Source organism: Euwallacea similis, chromosome 9, assembly GCF_039881205.1.
Source record: "Euwallacea similis isolate ESF13 chromosome 9, ESF131.1, whole genome shotgun sequence".
NCBI lineage: Eukaryota > Metazoa > Arthropoda > Insecta > Coleoptera > Curculionidae > Euwallacea > Euwallacea similis.
This window is the reverse complement of record NC_089617.1, coordinates 3,221,842-3,236,779: the sequence shown is the minus strand read 5'-3', so window position 1 is coordinate 3,236,779 and position 14,938 is coordinate 3,221,842. Positions and strand designations below refer to the sequence as shown.

The 14,938-nt window shown below is 36.9% G+C and overlaps 1 protein-coding gene and 1 non-coding gene across 3 annotated transcripts; both read left to right on the top strand.

The window, feature by feature from the left end:
- The first annotated feature begins 2,527 nt into the window (after positions 1-2,527).
- LOC136411207 (5S ribosomal RNA) lies at positions 2,528-2,645 on the top strand. Its single transcript, XR_010752304.1, has one exon. It is a non-coding gene; the product is annotated as a 5S ribosomal RNA (ribosomal RNA).
- Positions 2,646-8,511: 5,866 nt separating this feature from the next.
- Positions 8,512-14,529, top strand: Erk7 (Extracellularly regulated kinase 7). 2 transcript variants are annotated; one of them, XM_066393476.1, is made up of 7 exons: positions 8,512-8,557; positions 8,621-8,924; positions 8,973-9,035; positions 10,627-11,012; positions 11,064-11,270; positions 11,328-11,608; positions 13,648-14,529. In XM_066393476.1, the coding sequence occupies exons 4-7, from the start codon at positions 10,753-10,755 to the stop codon at positions 14,403-14,405; spliced, it is 1,506 nt and encodes a 501-aa protein (XP_066249573.1). In that variant the 5' UTR covers positions 8,512-8,557; positions 8,621-8,924; positions 8,973-9,035; positions 10,627-10,752; the 3' UTR covers positions 14,406-14,529. The 2 variants fall into 2 exon arrangements, with proteins under 2 accessions (XP_066249573.1, XP_066249574.1); XM_066393477.1 differs by lacking the exon at positions 8,512-8,557 and having other exon boundaries at positions 8,873-8,924; positions 8,976-9,035.
- The last annotated feature ends 409 nt before the right edge of the window (positions 14,530-14,938 follow it).

Genomic DNA, 14,938 nt, shown 5'->3' with positions numbered 1-14,938 from the left:
TTGATTTATTGAACCTTCTGTACGATATCTTACAAATTACTTCCAACAATGGAACAAAACTTTAAGCGTGCCATACTTAAATCCACACTGTTCAACAATATTATTCAAGCATTGAAACGCAGCTCCCTGCCGAGCAGCTCATGAACACTCCTTAAATGTTCGCATTGTTTCGATTTGGGTGAAGGTCCTGAGGATAGAAAGTTGGTACCTGGTGGTTCTCTATTTATTACACCCTAATTCATCGAATTAAGAAGCAATTTTCGAGGAAAATATAATACATTGAGAGATTTGCAGAAGGGACACAGGGGCAACTTTTTAACTCATTTTCCTCTTTTGATGGGCACAAAAACTATAAAACAAAATCAGAAAATATGATCAAATCGCTTATAATAAGAAATCGCGGATGTGAATGGGCCCTTTCGAGCATATTGCCGTTTTATTGCCTGGTATCAATATAATAAAGGGAGATAAGCCCTGTCAAATTGGGCAGATACCCTTGCGCCAAGGGGATAAATGTATGACTATTACCATACAGGAGCTGTATTGTCACAACAAAGGGGATAACATAACTGGATTCGTTCCACACATATGAATGGGATTATGATTTTATATTGGATTAGATTTTAATAGTCTACTTACACATGTTGCAGTCAAGAAAAAGGGTTGATTTGCTTATTGTTTTGAATGGGCATGGGGTGGATTTTGATGTCCCGTGAAATTTATTGCATACAAACAATTTGATCCGGTAGTTCTAGTTCAATTAAGTTGCATTTTTTTTTGAAAATTCTCAGATAGCTGAATATGCAGGGCACCCCAGAAATAATGGTACATATGAGTATGGGGTGCTAGGAAATTAGAGCAATTCGGCTAAACTTGCCTTCTACAAAAGTTGCTTGTTCTACAAGGTGTCGAAGTGATTTCCTTAATTCATAAATTTTGAATGTATGTATTTCACAGTTTTTTATTTACAGACCTGAAATTGCTCCTAGAGAGGGGACTTTCTGCAGGTCTTCCATGGCTAATTAAAATTCCTGAAGGGATTTCATCGATTGTCGAGAATGGAAGATCAAGAATTCTCATTGTGGATCAAGAAGAGAAAACCTTGGTCTGAATATTGAAGGATCTAGAAACTAGCCTCTAGCCTTAAAATCATGTTTTTGGTTTACCCAAGATAGCACTTCTGCTCATTACCCTATAATTGTAAGGGAGTTTTTGAATCTGAATTTTTTACATGGATAAATTGGTCGAGATGATAAATATTTATGGCCACCGCGCAGTCCCGATTTAAGTCCATCATTTTTTTTAAATTTTGAAGCCATTGCTATACAAATCATCAATTATATACATATAAAATATTCAAGAAGGTGTAAATACAGTGAGAAGCAATAACTAAATTCTGTTCAAGTGCGACCAAATTTTGGTTTAGCACATCTGGCGGATAGATGATTTATTATTAATGATATTTCATATTGATTCAAATCGATTGATTCATCATATTATAATATGATGGATTTATTCAAGACATGTCTCTGATATTTCAACTCCTACTTGAGGCTTTTATTTTAACGACCACCCTATAGAAGTTTAACTATAGGCAATACACTTTTATGTTTACAACTGGAGATTTACAAGCAATTCTGCAGGTGCAAATGATTTAGAATAAATACTCCTAATAAATATTTCTAGGAAGCCTTATGCACCAGACTTCTCATAACGGTTGTTACTCTTGTACTAATTATGTCATATCTCTTATAAATAAAGTTTTGTTGTTATGGTGCGTAGACTATACCAGAATTACTCAAGAACCGTTTGTAAGCCACTAGAATTGGTGACTCCAATGTGATCTGAAAAGTGTGATTATTAACGGTTTAAAAGGAATTAGGAATTACATGAAAAATTCATAACGAAGTTATTAAAACATTAAAAAATCAGCAAGGAAAAGAAAACCAGGCAATTGTTGGAGACGGAAGCAATATGGTATCGAAAACCGTCATAATTTTTATAGCATCATTAGCTGGCACTCACGCACAGGAACCACTGAGGAGGAATCTCTGGCTGATTCGTTTACAAATCACCTCGGTACAGCAAAAGCTGCCTCACCAATTTTTACGGCGAAAGAGAAACAGAGCGTCTAATATTTACACACTGACTCTAGGAAATAAAATCAATATTCAGGATTGCGAATGATACTCACAACAACATTGGAAGAAAAAAATATAAAATAATAATATAATTTCATGACTGTTTGTTCCTCCCCGTCGTACCATTTTATATTGTACCACTAGTGCCAAAAACAGCACCTGCAGGGTTTTGAAATATGTCTAGTGCGGTAATATGATTAACGTGTTGCCCCAGGCTTTAAGGATCATAGTTAGTTCAGGATACGTTAACATTTCCAAGAATGTACACAAATCTCGCTATTTATGTGGTTTGTCATTTATTATTTTATTTAATTTTTAGCTGGAAAAATTCTCATGAAGATATTGACTGAACTGAATTTCATCCGTGGATACCACTTATATTTCTACGCAACTGCCATACCACGTTGGTCTACCGGTTCCCGTCCGATCACCGAAGTCAAGCGACGTCGGGCGTGGTTAGTACCTGGATGGGTGACCGCCTGGGAACACCACGTGCAGTTGCGTTTTTTTTTGTTTTTTTTATATTTTTAATTTATTCTCACTTTTTGTCTACTTATATTTGCTAAGTGCACGAAGCCCTATGTGTGTATCTTCATTAAAGGTATTCTCTAATTGGTGTTCTAACCGGTGGGTGCATGTGGCTGTATTAGTGTATTTTCAACGTCGCTCGATGACGTTAAATTGTAACAAAAAAGATAAAAGAAGTAGGAGAACATATATGCATGCATCCATTGGATTGGTGGTAGGCAGAAGTGAACAATACAGTCAAGCAAGCAGTCAACAGAACACAAAATGCTAACATTAGAGAAAATAGGTCATTTGAAACGGTTGTAAGGCTGGAGAATATTACAGTATTATTTCCGTGTCATGAGTTTTCTGGACATCATGCGAGAGCCCAACACGATCTGGCCGCATCAAGCGGTATGTCCATAGTTACCCACGGACATACCACCTTATCAGTAAACCTATTCTTACGTCATGATTTTATATGGAAATTCCTGGCAGGAGTCATATATGTATATAAGGACTGCTTCCAAAATTCTTCCAGGCAGAATTTTGGACTGCCTTACTCAAGTCGCTTTCAAAGGTGAGGTAATTGGGTGTGAAGGACCTAGTATTAAGGTAATAAGCAGGTCCTCATCATATTATAAGCTACTCGAGAAATATCCGGAAATTACTGGGTCGGATGGAGTACTCAAAAGCCACTCCATTCTATTAAACACCACATAATTAGGCTCCTCGCTCCGGACAAGCCGGAAGCAGCGAAGAAGTAATTCGAAGTTATGGTGTAGTTAAGCCGTCAAAAACTACAGAGGCGTCCCCATTTCATAAACTGAAAACTGGCCGTCTACACCAACAAATTTATAAGCGTTAGCTCTTTTCGAACATCTGTAGAAACTGCAGACCCCCTTAAGTTCAGCACTCACACAATGCATTAAAATTCCAAGGCATGGAGAGCTTGTTCTTATAGATAATAGAAAAAGTTTTTATAGCGGAATTTTGAAAAAAAAAAAAATTCCCTATAAAACTCTCAACCCCATAGAAGCCTGAAAATTGCATCCTGCGCCAATGAATCCTTCTATGCTCCCAATAACGGTCTTTAAATATTTTTGAAAACTAGAAATCTCTAACTTTGTAGTTGGCTATAGTATAATAGGAGGCTATAGTGTAGCAGAATTGAGAAATGGCATGATCTTAGGGAAGATACTAGAAAGGCTTTTTGTTGCAAAAAATTTGACACTGAGACTGGGGCACGTACGCCAATGAATTTCCATATGATAATCATCTTAAAACGCTTTTTGGAACTGTAGAAACAATAAATATGCAGATTTTTTCGATTCTCTATATGATGGATTAAATTGGGGATATTTCCAAGTAAGTAACGATTACGACAACGTAAAAGGTAAAATAGCGATAGTAAGGATAACGACAAAATAAAAAGATAAAATAGATATTACAGTCAAAGACAGGAAAACTACTAGGACTTGAAGAATAAACAATGGACGAAAAACTCCCTTACTTTTCCATTTTTGCCTTTGCCTCCCAGGACTAAGTTCGCATGTTCGAAAGACTTCATACGAAAACCGAACCCAATTTAAACCAGGTTTCTAAATTTTCGGGAACAAGGCAATTATAAACTCAATTATTTCTTGGCGGTTCTCTGGAGCGATGAGCATACTTATTAATAACTGACGGCGAAGTTCCCGGAAGCGTTTCAGCAAAATTTATGAAACGAATCAGTCTAAGCGGGGCTGCCTCACTATCATGGCTGATAATGGAGCCGGAGTATTTTTATCGTTCCATCCTCGTCTCTCATTGGCCGGAGTGATGAGGCTGGCCGACGCTGATTGGCCCGAGAAAATTGGTCCAGGAAACGTAATTTCGACTGGGGAAATCCTGGAGCGAGGGCCGTTCGCTGGAACTTGCCCGCATGAATATTTTAACTCTTCAGCCTCGTTAGAGCTGGGAAGCGGAGATTATACCTAAAGATTCAAGGTTCAATTTTATAGATTTAATTGAAATTCCATAAAAGCTGAAAATAGCATTTGATGGTGGCCGATGCTGACGGCTGAGGATGTTTAAAGTTGAGTGCGATGCAGATGACACGGTGTTGATCGCCTAAAGAGGAGCGCTTGCAAACCGACAAAACGCAATGGAAAATGGAGAATTCTGCGAGTTTTAAAAATTACAAGTTCAGTCATTAATACTGAAAATCGCGTTTCCGAAGCTTCTGGAATCGATCAAGGGCAGCGGTGTCCCATCGAACACATTTCCAGATACGATAGCAGAGAAGCTTACAATTTATTACCGCTATTTATTTCCGGGACTAGATTACATGCATATAAACGTTGCAGGGAAACTGCTTCCCCATTTTAACCCAACGCTCGGCAGTTCACAAACACCCATTTACCAAATCGCGTATCAAGCAGAAAAATGTCGTGACACCTTATCAAGTTTCCAGTATATCCCTCATTGTCAAATATCTGTATTTTAGTTAAAGACTATCTACACATTTAAAGACTGCTGAGTAGATATGTTCATATTGCGATAGCTGACAGTAAGAAACATGGTCATTATTGAATATACAGTGTGGCCCAGGTTGGGCTTACTACATGTAAGAGTATCTAGAAAATTATAAGAGCTAAAAAAATGGTCAAATGGGAAATCTCAAAGAGAATTTGATGGCCAGAGATTTGCAGTCTTCAAAACTAAACTTTGCCCAAGTTACTCAACCTTAAGTTCTCGTAGGTATCCACAAATTTTTTGTTTGAGCGATATTTTTGATATTTACACGCTGAGGCATTCATAGACCTAGAAATGTTCATAAATTTGCGGATACCATTGAACTTGACGTCAAAGATAAAATGCATTAATAAGCTAATTTTCGAGAAACTTGCAGAAGTAAAACATCCAGTATTGGGCTCGCTCCACGGAGATTTTTTGAAATTTCTTCAGACCATTTCGTGCCTTCTTCTGTCGCATAACCCTAGGCCAATGTTAGTCCGCTAACGTTATCACGGTTATTACCAGATTAATACTGACCATAACAATTCCTAAAACTAAACATGAAAAAAAGTTGTAAAGTTAATTACTTTATTGGGTCGCCATAAGTAAAATTGGGTACCTCTCATAATGACGGTTCATAAGATTCTGAAAAGAACAAACTGAATTTGTCCGAAATTGGTCCTTGGACAAGTCTAGTAACCGATTTCTGTCTATTTTGGGATAATAAAGGGCAATAAAGGCGTGACTAAATGATTCTGTCGCTGTTTTGAAGCAATTTCCTTTGAAAGAATGTCTACAGTTGCAAGGTGAGAGATAATTCGAGTTCCATGCAAATATTTTAATAATTTCTCAGTTTTTGCTTTGTAATTTTATTCCTTAAATTTCGATCTTTATGGAAATTTGTGTATAAAAAATATTTATACACTGGTTAAAATTTATAGTGTTACAACGTATACATAAAAAACGTGAAATAATACAGAGATAAGGGCACAATGCGTATACATATATCGTTTTCATTACGTTTGAATTAAAGCCTTTATGCTCGCTTCAGCGTGCGTAAAAGGACGTGCTCCAGAGATGGGATTAATAAAATTCCCATATGCATAACGGCCGCCAAGGTATTTAGTATGCCTCAGATATTAAGTTTCAGTATCAAAAAGAGCCCTTGGTAAATCAAGGAAAATTGATTTACTTGCGGTCGGTTTATGCATTAGGATTTGACGTTAAAGGGCAAATAGTAATAGTTTTCTTTAACGGAATTTTAAAATTTTTGAAAAGTGCGGATGTTTAACTGTGAACGAAATATATAATTATTGTACTCGCGTATAACCCCATCAAAAGAGTTGAGCGACTCGCTTCGCTCGTGAAGCAAATATTTTCATCGGGGATGATAGCCTTCATTAATAACTCTATACCAATAACATACCATTTTTCACTTTTCCTCACCATAAATTTTGAGAAGTGGGATTACAACTAATTCATTGCCTGCCATGCTCGAGAAATTGATTAAAATGCTCCACTTCAATTCCCAAATGTGTATCACTTTTTTTCTAAAATATATTCGTACACTCTCCTCTCATTTGTATTTTAGCCTTATTAAATTGAGTTACAATTATTTAAAACATTAAAATAATTAAATCAAATTAAAGTTAAAAATGCATAATTTTTTAAACCAGCGGATGACATAAATAATTTCTTGCAAAGCATATGTATCATTTTTTACAAAAACTCAAATTTTGAGCACTAAAATTTAACAGATTTTTAAAAAATAAACAGGTATGGTAAACATTTTTAACCGCACGTGTTCCGTAAAGTTCTGCTATCAGTTCGGAAATGCTTGCGGTAAAGCCATTTTTCAGTCCTCTGCTAGAAAAATATCTTAACCATTTTCGAGATATCGCCATGTAACAATTAAAAAAATTCGGCCCTCATGCGTATGTGAGGAAACGGCCATGATTTTTTACTTGAAACTCAATATTTTCAGTTCTGAAAACATCATCGACATCTGTTATATATCCATCATGAATGTGCTTATATCGATTCGTATTTTTCTACAATTAAATCGATACTTCTCAGCTTTTGGTGCATGCTACAGATGTCGTATCTGGTCAGTTTTAAGGTATTGATATTGCTCGCATTATCTTTGGAGCCATTACATGAATTTCCAATTAGCTTTTCCAGACACATTTGTGTAAATCGCGCGGATTTTCAAATAAGTTCGGGAAATAAGTTCCAGAGGAAATTCGCAGACGAAAATGCCATATAAGAGTCATCAAATCATGGTTTATTGCTGCCGCATTAGAAGGAAGGGAGGGAAGATGAAAGTGAATAAGAAAATTCGCAAAATCGTGCAAATGTCGCTTGCTTCTTCAGTACTGTTAGCTGCTTTTAGGGTTTTATTCATGAAATTGTCTCGTAAATATCACTGGCGCTCAGACCTTGAGCCCGATGCTTTTCATTAATGAGATCTTGTGATAGGTATTTGCTTTTGAATCTATTTAAGTCTTAGATGATCTAAGAAAGTTTCAAACTAACGAAAAACGGGTGATCTAGAAGTTAAAGGGAACTTAAAGGCCCGTTTTGCGACTCTTATTTCTTCGCTTATTTTTAGAGTTTACATCTCATTAACCCTTTCTTTTCTATTTTTCATGATTTACATCCCATTAAAATAAATGTGTCAACGATAAAACACCCTATACATCTGTTTTTAGTTCTATTCCCTTCTCAAATCCCTATAATAAAGTTCGTTTTATGGGCAGCAATAATTCACGCAAATCACTCGTTGCAGTTTGTAAATATAATGAAACCCATAAGTCATTTTGAAATTAATGCAATAAACGGAAAACAGGTTAATGTTTGCCTGGATATACAGGGTGTGTCCAATATTAACCCTTGGGCGAATTAGAACGAATATTTCCGTGAAAAATAGAGTTTTATGTTGAGATTCGGTTATGATTACGCGCTCTTTTACGTAAGTTTGACGTAAGTGTATCCACTATGTAGAGCTAGGGTGTTAACTAAGGTCAAAGTGCAAATTGTGTGTTTTTCAATTAATTAATAATCATTATTAGTTTGACCCAATAAGGAAAATCAATTTCCATTTGCGACCCATTGTGTTGACGTAAATGAAGTTAAATATAGGTACCTCTGTAGTTAATCAAATATTGCTAATTGCGTTCTGTTTTCCTTCATTATTGCACCTCCTTTAGGTAGTGAAACTCTCAAACTGCCTCAGAGAGGTATTTATGACACCGAGAGCTAATTTGCCTTATAAGTTAAAAGAATTGTTTGAAATAGAAAACCTGGTGCGTATATGAGCAAGAAAGTAGTAGAAACCGCAATTTGTAAAGAAAAAAAAGCTACTCCCGCAGAACTAAGTGCTCCATTAATAAGCCACCAAAGTGAACTCTGTAATTCACAATAAACATAAATAATTACCAAACGTTAGATGTCATGCGTGATTTGACTTTCAGAGTTCAACAATTCAATCCATCAGTCCTCTATCGCCGATAGATATGAAGAGGGGTAACTGGGGGGTGACTTTTGCCCTGCTTCTGCCTTGCTCCTCGTTCGCTACCCCATTGATTGTCACCATGACGACACAGTTATTGCATGTGGAACATGACGAATAAACAAACCTATTTATTTTATACAGAATTAATGACAAAACATTCTTTGATTTCTGAGAGAGGGACCCCTATAAAACGAATAGTCAATATTGTTCGGGCCAACTGAGAACTAGCACGGATTTTGTGGTGTTTTGTTATAGAGAAAAAGGTAGCTATAATGGTCTGTTATTCAATAAGTTTTCAGTAATTTGGTTAGTAGGTTTCGTCGATGAAGGGAAGACGTTTACCAACATTCATTTCGCTGCTTTAGCGACTTTTGGTGAGTAAATGAATTTTTGTTTTAAGTTCTTAGCCCAAGAAAATTGCAAGGATTTGCATTTCAGCACGCATATTAGTATCAGAATTTTGTACAAATAAAGCAAAATTATCTACTCATTTTTCACTCAGCAAGGTATGTCATTCGCTTACCTGGAAATATACATACCGGGGAATGCAAAAATTCCCCATAAGTGTTCCCACATGAATTCATTCATTGTTAGTAATTAACTTTTTTTTTTCAACCTTGCAGTCGCTCAATTTGTTGATTGAGATCGTTATTATTAATCACCGCCTCAGCTCTTGGCTCCAAGGAATATTAAATTTCATCGAACTCCGAATATTCGTTATCTCACTAATTGTACTAATTATTGTAGAAAGAATCAGTGGCTTGTTCACATGAATTTTCCATAAGAAATCGATTATCTCACAGCTTGCTTTCAGAAGTAAATTCTCTTCAAATTTTTAGTTAACTTTAACTGCAAGATAACTTCCATAGCAACGTTGGAGTAAAGCTTTAGTGTTGGTCAGATTTTTTTATTTCTTTGCAAACTAGCTTGATGTTAAAGTTAACAATATCTTAATAATTTGGCCTTTACAAGCTTTTCTAACTTATATACTATGTAACAACAACCCTTCTTCTTTATGTTAATTGACTTTGAGACGATTAACTTTCAATTTCCTTGTGGCCATCAATCTTCAGTCTCTTTAATTTCTCTAAGGCCCAATATCTCAAAGTCTTGGTAACTTGAGTGTTGTTATTTAGTGACAGTTGTTATACGTAGCAGGTATATCAAAGAGGGAAATGACGGCTGGAAGTTCCCCGGTAGGATTGGGACGACCAAAGGTTCCTGGTCAAACCTGGCTTGTCAGAGGTGCCCTGATCTTATGGTTTCTCTAAAGAGTTGGTTACTTCTCGCTTGCCTTAAATTAGTGGATTTCTTTACTTCACTAATCGTTACAGAAATTGACAACTCTTGTTTCTTTCTTCTCTGATGATTCCCAGTTATCTTGTGAGTGAACTTCATAGCCTCATTCCTTATTTTAAACATAACACTTTCTTTCGGATTTTCTTTTCCCCTAAAAGCCTTTTTTGCTATCCTAACCGTCTTGTATCATGGTGTACCAGGCTTCTTGATTTCAAAGTAAAAGGTTAATTTGGATGGAAAGAATCCTGGCTCCAAAACTATCGCAATCAGTCGTTTTTAGCTGCAAAAGCTCAATAAATTTTCCTCCTTAAGAGACAAGAAAAATTATAAAATAGAAATTTTCAAAAAGGTGGAAAGAAAGTAGCGCTTAAAGCTTAACGTTCGTGGAATCTCTATCAAGAAGTGAGATCTGTAAAATCCGTAAGAGTTTTAAACACTCAGATAATCTGAATGATTTCCCATTTGCCCTCTAGAAGGAACTAATGACCCCGAAACCCATTAAGAACCAATTAATAATTTAAACTACTTTTTAAGAAAACCTTGCTGATTGTAAGGCAAATACGAGTGTAAATACCCCGTCCCCTGCAACCGCCTTGAATTCCCGCTTTTCCCTCCCATGACCCACTTTTCGCAGATTTAAATATTTAAATTACTCTCTTTTTGCAGTTGCCTTACTGTGCGCCCCTGCAAAGCTGTCAATCATGCTGACAATAATTATATCATAACCGATTGAAAAAAATGGCTTTTTACTTCAGTTTTACTTAAACCAGACAGCCCTATTTAAGCCTCGAAATGGCACAATCAAAGGACAAAATGTCCGAGATAGACGACCACATAATGAAACGGTTCGACATCCAAAAGAGACTGGGCAAAGGCGCTTATGGCATCGTCTGGAAAGCAGTGGACAGAAAAACTAAAGAAATAGTGGCTGTGAAGAAAATTTTTGACGCTTTCAGGAACCAGACTGACGCCCAAAGGACTTTTAGGGAGATTATGTTCCTGCAGTCGTTTAAAAACCATCCGAATATAGTTAAATTGCACAGCATTCACAGGTAAAAACTAAGAATCATTGAGAAAAAATCCGAAGTTTAGGGAGGTTTTAGAGCGGCCAATAATAGAGACATTTACCTCGGGTTTGAGTACATGGAAACAGACTTGCACAACGTCATCAAGAGAGGCAACATCCTTAAGGATATTCACAAGAGATATATTATGTACCAGCTGCTAAAGGCCATGAAGTATATACACTCTGGCAATGTAATACATAGAGATTTGAAGCCCAGCAATGTCTTATTGGATAGTTTATGTAGGTGGGTATATATTTTCAATTATTGTTTTAGTTAGTTGTTGAATTTTGACAATTGTAGGTGTAAGATAGCTGATTTTGGACTGGCAAGATCCTTGACTCAAGGGTCTGAAGGGACGCTAAGCGACGGCGACCCCACTTTGACTGACTATGTGGCAACTAGATGGTACAGGGCACCTGAGATATTAATAGCGAATAGGAGATATACCAAGGGCATTGATATGTGGAGTTTAGGGTGTATTTTAGCGGAAATGTCCATTGGCAAGCCCATATTTCCTGGGTCTTCTACTGTGAACCAAGTGGAGAAGATCATGGCTACAATCCCCACACCATCGCTTGAAGGTATACCATAATTCCCATATAACTGTCATTAAACTATAACAGAAAATTAAATATGTAAATTTACAGTCAATTTAAATTATTTTAAAGTGATGCACAATCTGTTGAGTCATTTAAAAGTCAGAAGGACTGACTCACATCAGTTCTTTTGAAAGAAATCAAAATTTTACTGGATGGTTAGGAACTGAAATTTCAGAATCACGATTTTTTGTTCATGATTTCACATTTGTCAAGGAAAGCGACTATATGACCTCATGGTCGTAAATTGTCCCTCAACATATATCATACAGCATGCATAATAAATGGACTTCCTTAATAGCTAAAGTAATAAATTTATCAATGGAAGTAACTTCCTTGAAAAATGGCGGTATAAGTACCCTTGGTTGTCAAAGGCAAAATGGGAGATGATAACGTTATTATTGCTGAAAAGAGGCGCATTTTGGCGCTATAAAATGATAATGCATGGTGATATATAGTGATAAAATTACTCAGTATGTAAAGTAATCAAAACATAAAGTAACTTCTAAAAACGTATTAGGTGTACAACTTTGCTTCCGCCGTTTTTTTTCCGAATTTCGCGATTTTATTGTAAAAAACTAATTATACCTTTAGGATCCAAAGTATTGTCCATCGCTGGCCACTACTTTCTCCCATCTTTCGGGCAGCATACGAATCCCGTGTTGAAAAAATTGGACATCTTTTGAAGCGATCCACGATTCTATCCAATTTCTTACTTCTTCATAAGACCGGAAGTGTTGGTCAGCTAGCCCATGTGCCATGGATCGAAACAAGTGATAATCAGAAGGAGCTAGGTCAGGAGAATATGGCGGGTGGGGTAGGACTTCCCATTTCAATGTTTCCAAGTATTTCTTGACCACTTGCGCAACATGGGGTCGAGCATTATCGTGCTGCAAAATCACTTTATCATGTCTCTCGTTGTATTGCAGCCGTTTCTTTTTCAATGCTCGGCTCAAACGCATTAATTGGGTTCGATAAAGAGCACCTGTGATTGTTTCAGTTGGTTGTAACAGCTCATAATATATTACGCCGAGTTGATCCCACCAAATACAGAGCATGATTTTGGAACCATGAATAGACGGTTTGGCCGTCGACGTGGAAGCATGGCCGGGATATCCCCAAGTCTTTTTGCGTTTGGGATTATCGTAATGAACCCATTTCTCGTCCCCAGTCACAATACGATGCAGAAATCCCTTCCGTCTTTGCCTTGCAAGCAACTGTTCACAAGCGAACAGACGCCTGTCAATATCTCTTGGTTTCAACTCGTACGGCACCCAATATCCTTGCTTCTGAATCATTCCCATGTCTTTGAGGCGTTTTGAGATTGTTTGTTGAGTCACTCCCAATGATTGTGCCAATTCTTGTTGACTTTGACACGAGTCTTCGTCAAGTAATGCTTCCAAGTTCGCATCTTGGAAAACCTTCTTTCTTCCACCGCTATGTTGGTCTTCGACGTGAAAATCACCGTTCTTGAAGCGCTGAAACCACTCACGACATGTCCTTTCACTAATAGTGGCTTCCCCATAAGTATCTGAGAGCATTCGATGAGCCTCAGCAGCAGATTTCTTCATATTGAAGCAGAAAAGTAAAACCTCCCGCAAATGACGAGAATTTGGCTCGTACACTGACATTTTCAATTGCGAATAACTTTATGATGAAGACACAAATAGACTAATATTTTTATGAGGTTATGTTAACAGGTGCCCAAGGCTCCTGCATGCCCACATGGGGTTATTTATTTCGATCATTACTTACCGCTACATACATCTATTCAAAAACGGCGGAAGCAAAGTTGTACACCTAATATCTTATACATCTTACACAAAATTACCATTTCCTATTCATATGATTTACTACAGGTACGCGAAAATAGTATTTCGTGTTCGTTGTATATTATACCATTATGCAACTCTTGTCGTATTGAGGGACCTATCTTGACTCGTCACTTCCTAACTGCTGACATAAATAACCATTACGTTCCAATTATTATTGTCTTGTTAATTAAAATAATTATTTTTTTGTAGACATTAACCAAGTTTGCATATCCGGAGTTGGCTCTTCAATGATCAAAAACGCCTCTTCAGTAACTAAGTTGCCCATTCAATCAATGTTGGGCACTAGTGTCCCCGAAGACGCCACCAACTTAGTGACTCAACTTCTAGTGTTTAACCCGCATAAAAGGCTTAAAGCAGACGAAGCCTTAAAACACGAATATGTGGCCAAGTTCCACGACCCTGAGCAGGAAATTATAACACCCTCCAATGTTGTAATTCCTTTAAACGACGATATCAGACTCTCCGTGGATGACTACAGAAATAAACTCTACGAGCTTATGTCTAATCACAACCACAAGCCTGGACCAAAGCCCTCGGCGATCGTCAAATCCAAGCTTTTCGTCCCTGAAGTTTACTCCAGAGTTTCCAAAAATGCCGAAAAATATATCCGTTCTCACGTAACTCTCAAGGACAAGTCCCACGTAATGTCCCACTCCGAATCTAAGATTTACCAGAAAACTCAGCCGACTTGGGTTCAAAGCACACAGCTAAACAAATCCGACTCCAAAGTCCCCGTAAGTCATAAGCATGTGGGACTGGAAAAAGCCAACGCCCTCAATTCAGGAGGCGATTGTAAGTTTCGCATGAAATCCAACTCGGAAGTGCCGAAGAGGAGGATCACCCCCCCTAAGCCAAACCTGTATCACTCTTTTAATAGTTTCAACAAATCCCACGGGATCATCACGCAGAGTGCCCTAATGGAACTGAGGGCCTCCGGGTTGCGATAGGAACCCGTCAGTATTATCTAGGCAACGTTTTCTATCACCTTTTTTGATATTTTGTGACAGTATTTTTATCAATGTACACCACTTTATGTACGTTCTTTAAAATAAACGCATATATGCCAGTACCTAACGTTATATGGCAGTAGTCAAGAAATACTAGAGACTTACTACCGTATCTACCACTTATTATTAATAATTTCACTACAAACATATTCATATTCGGAAATGGTTCCTTACCTTTTCTTTGCAGCTTCTAAAACATATATGTATGTGGACATGCTACATCCCCATTATATTTACATATAATATTATTACATATATATATATATATATATATATATATATATATTATATAATACACCAACCATTATATTTTTTTCATGAAATCATGAAAAATTGACATATTATCCATCTATAAAAAATTTTCCAACGTTTAAAAAAAAGCTCCACGACGTGTTTGTATTAACTCCATCCATGAAAATGTCTGTGTAGCATGAACTGAAAAAAAATTGTTGGGTTGAAAAACTAAATGTTGC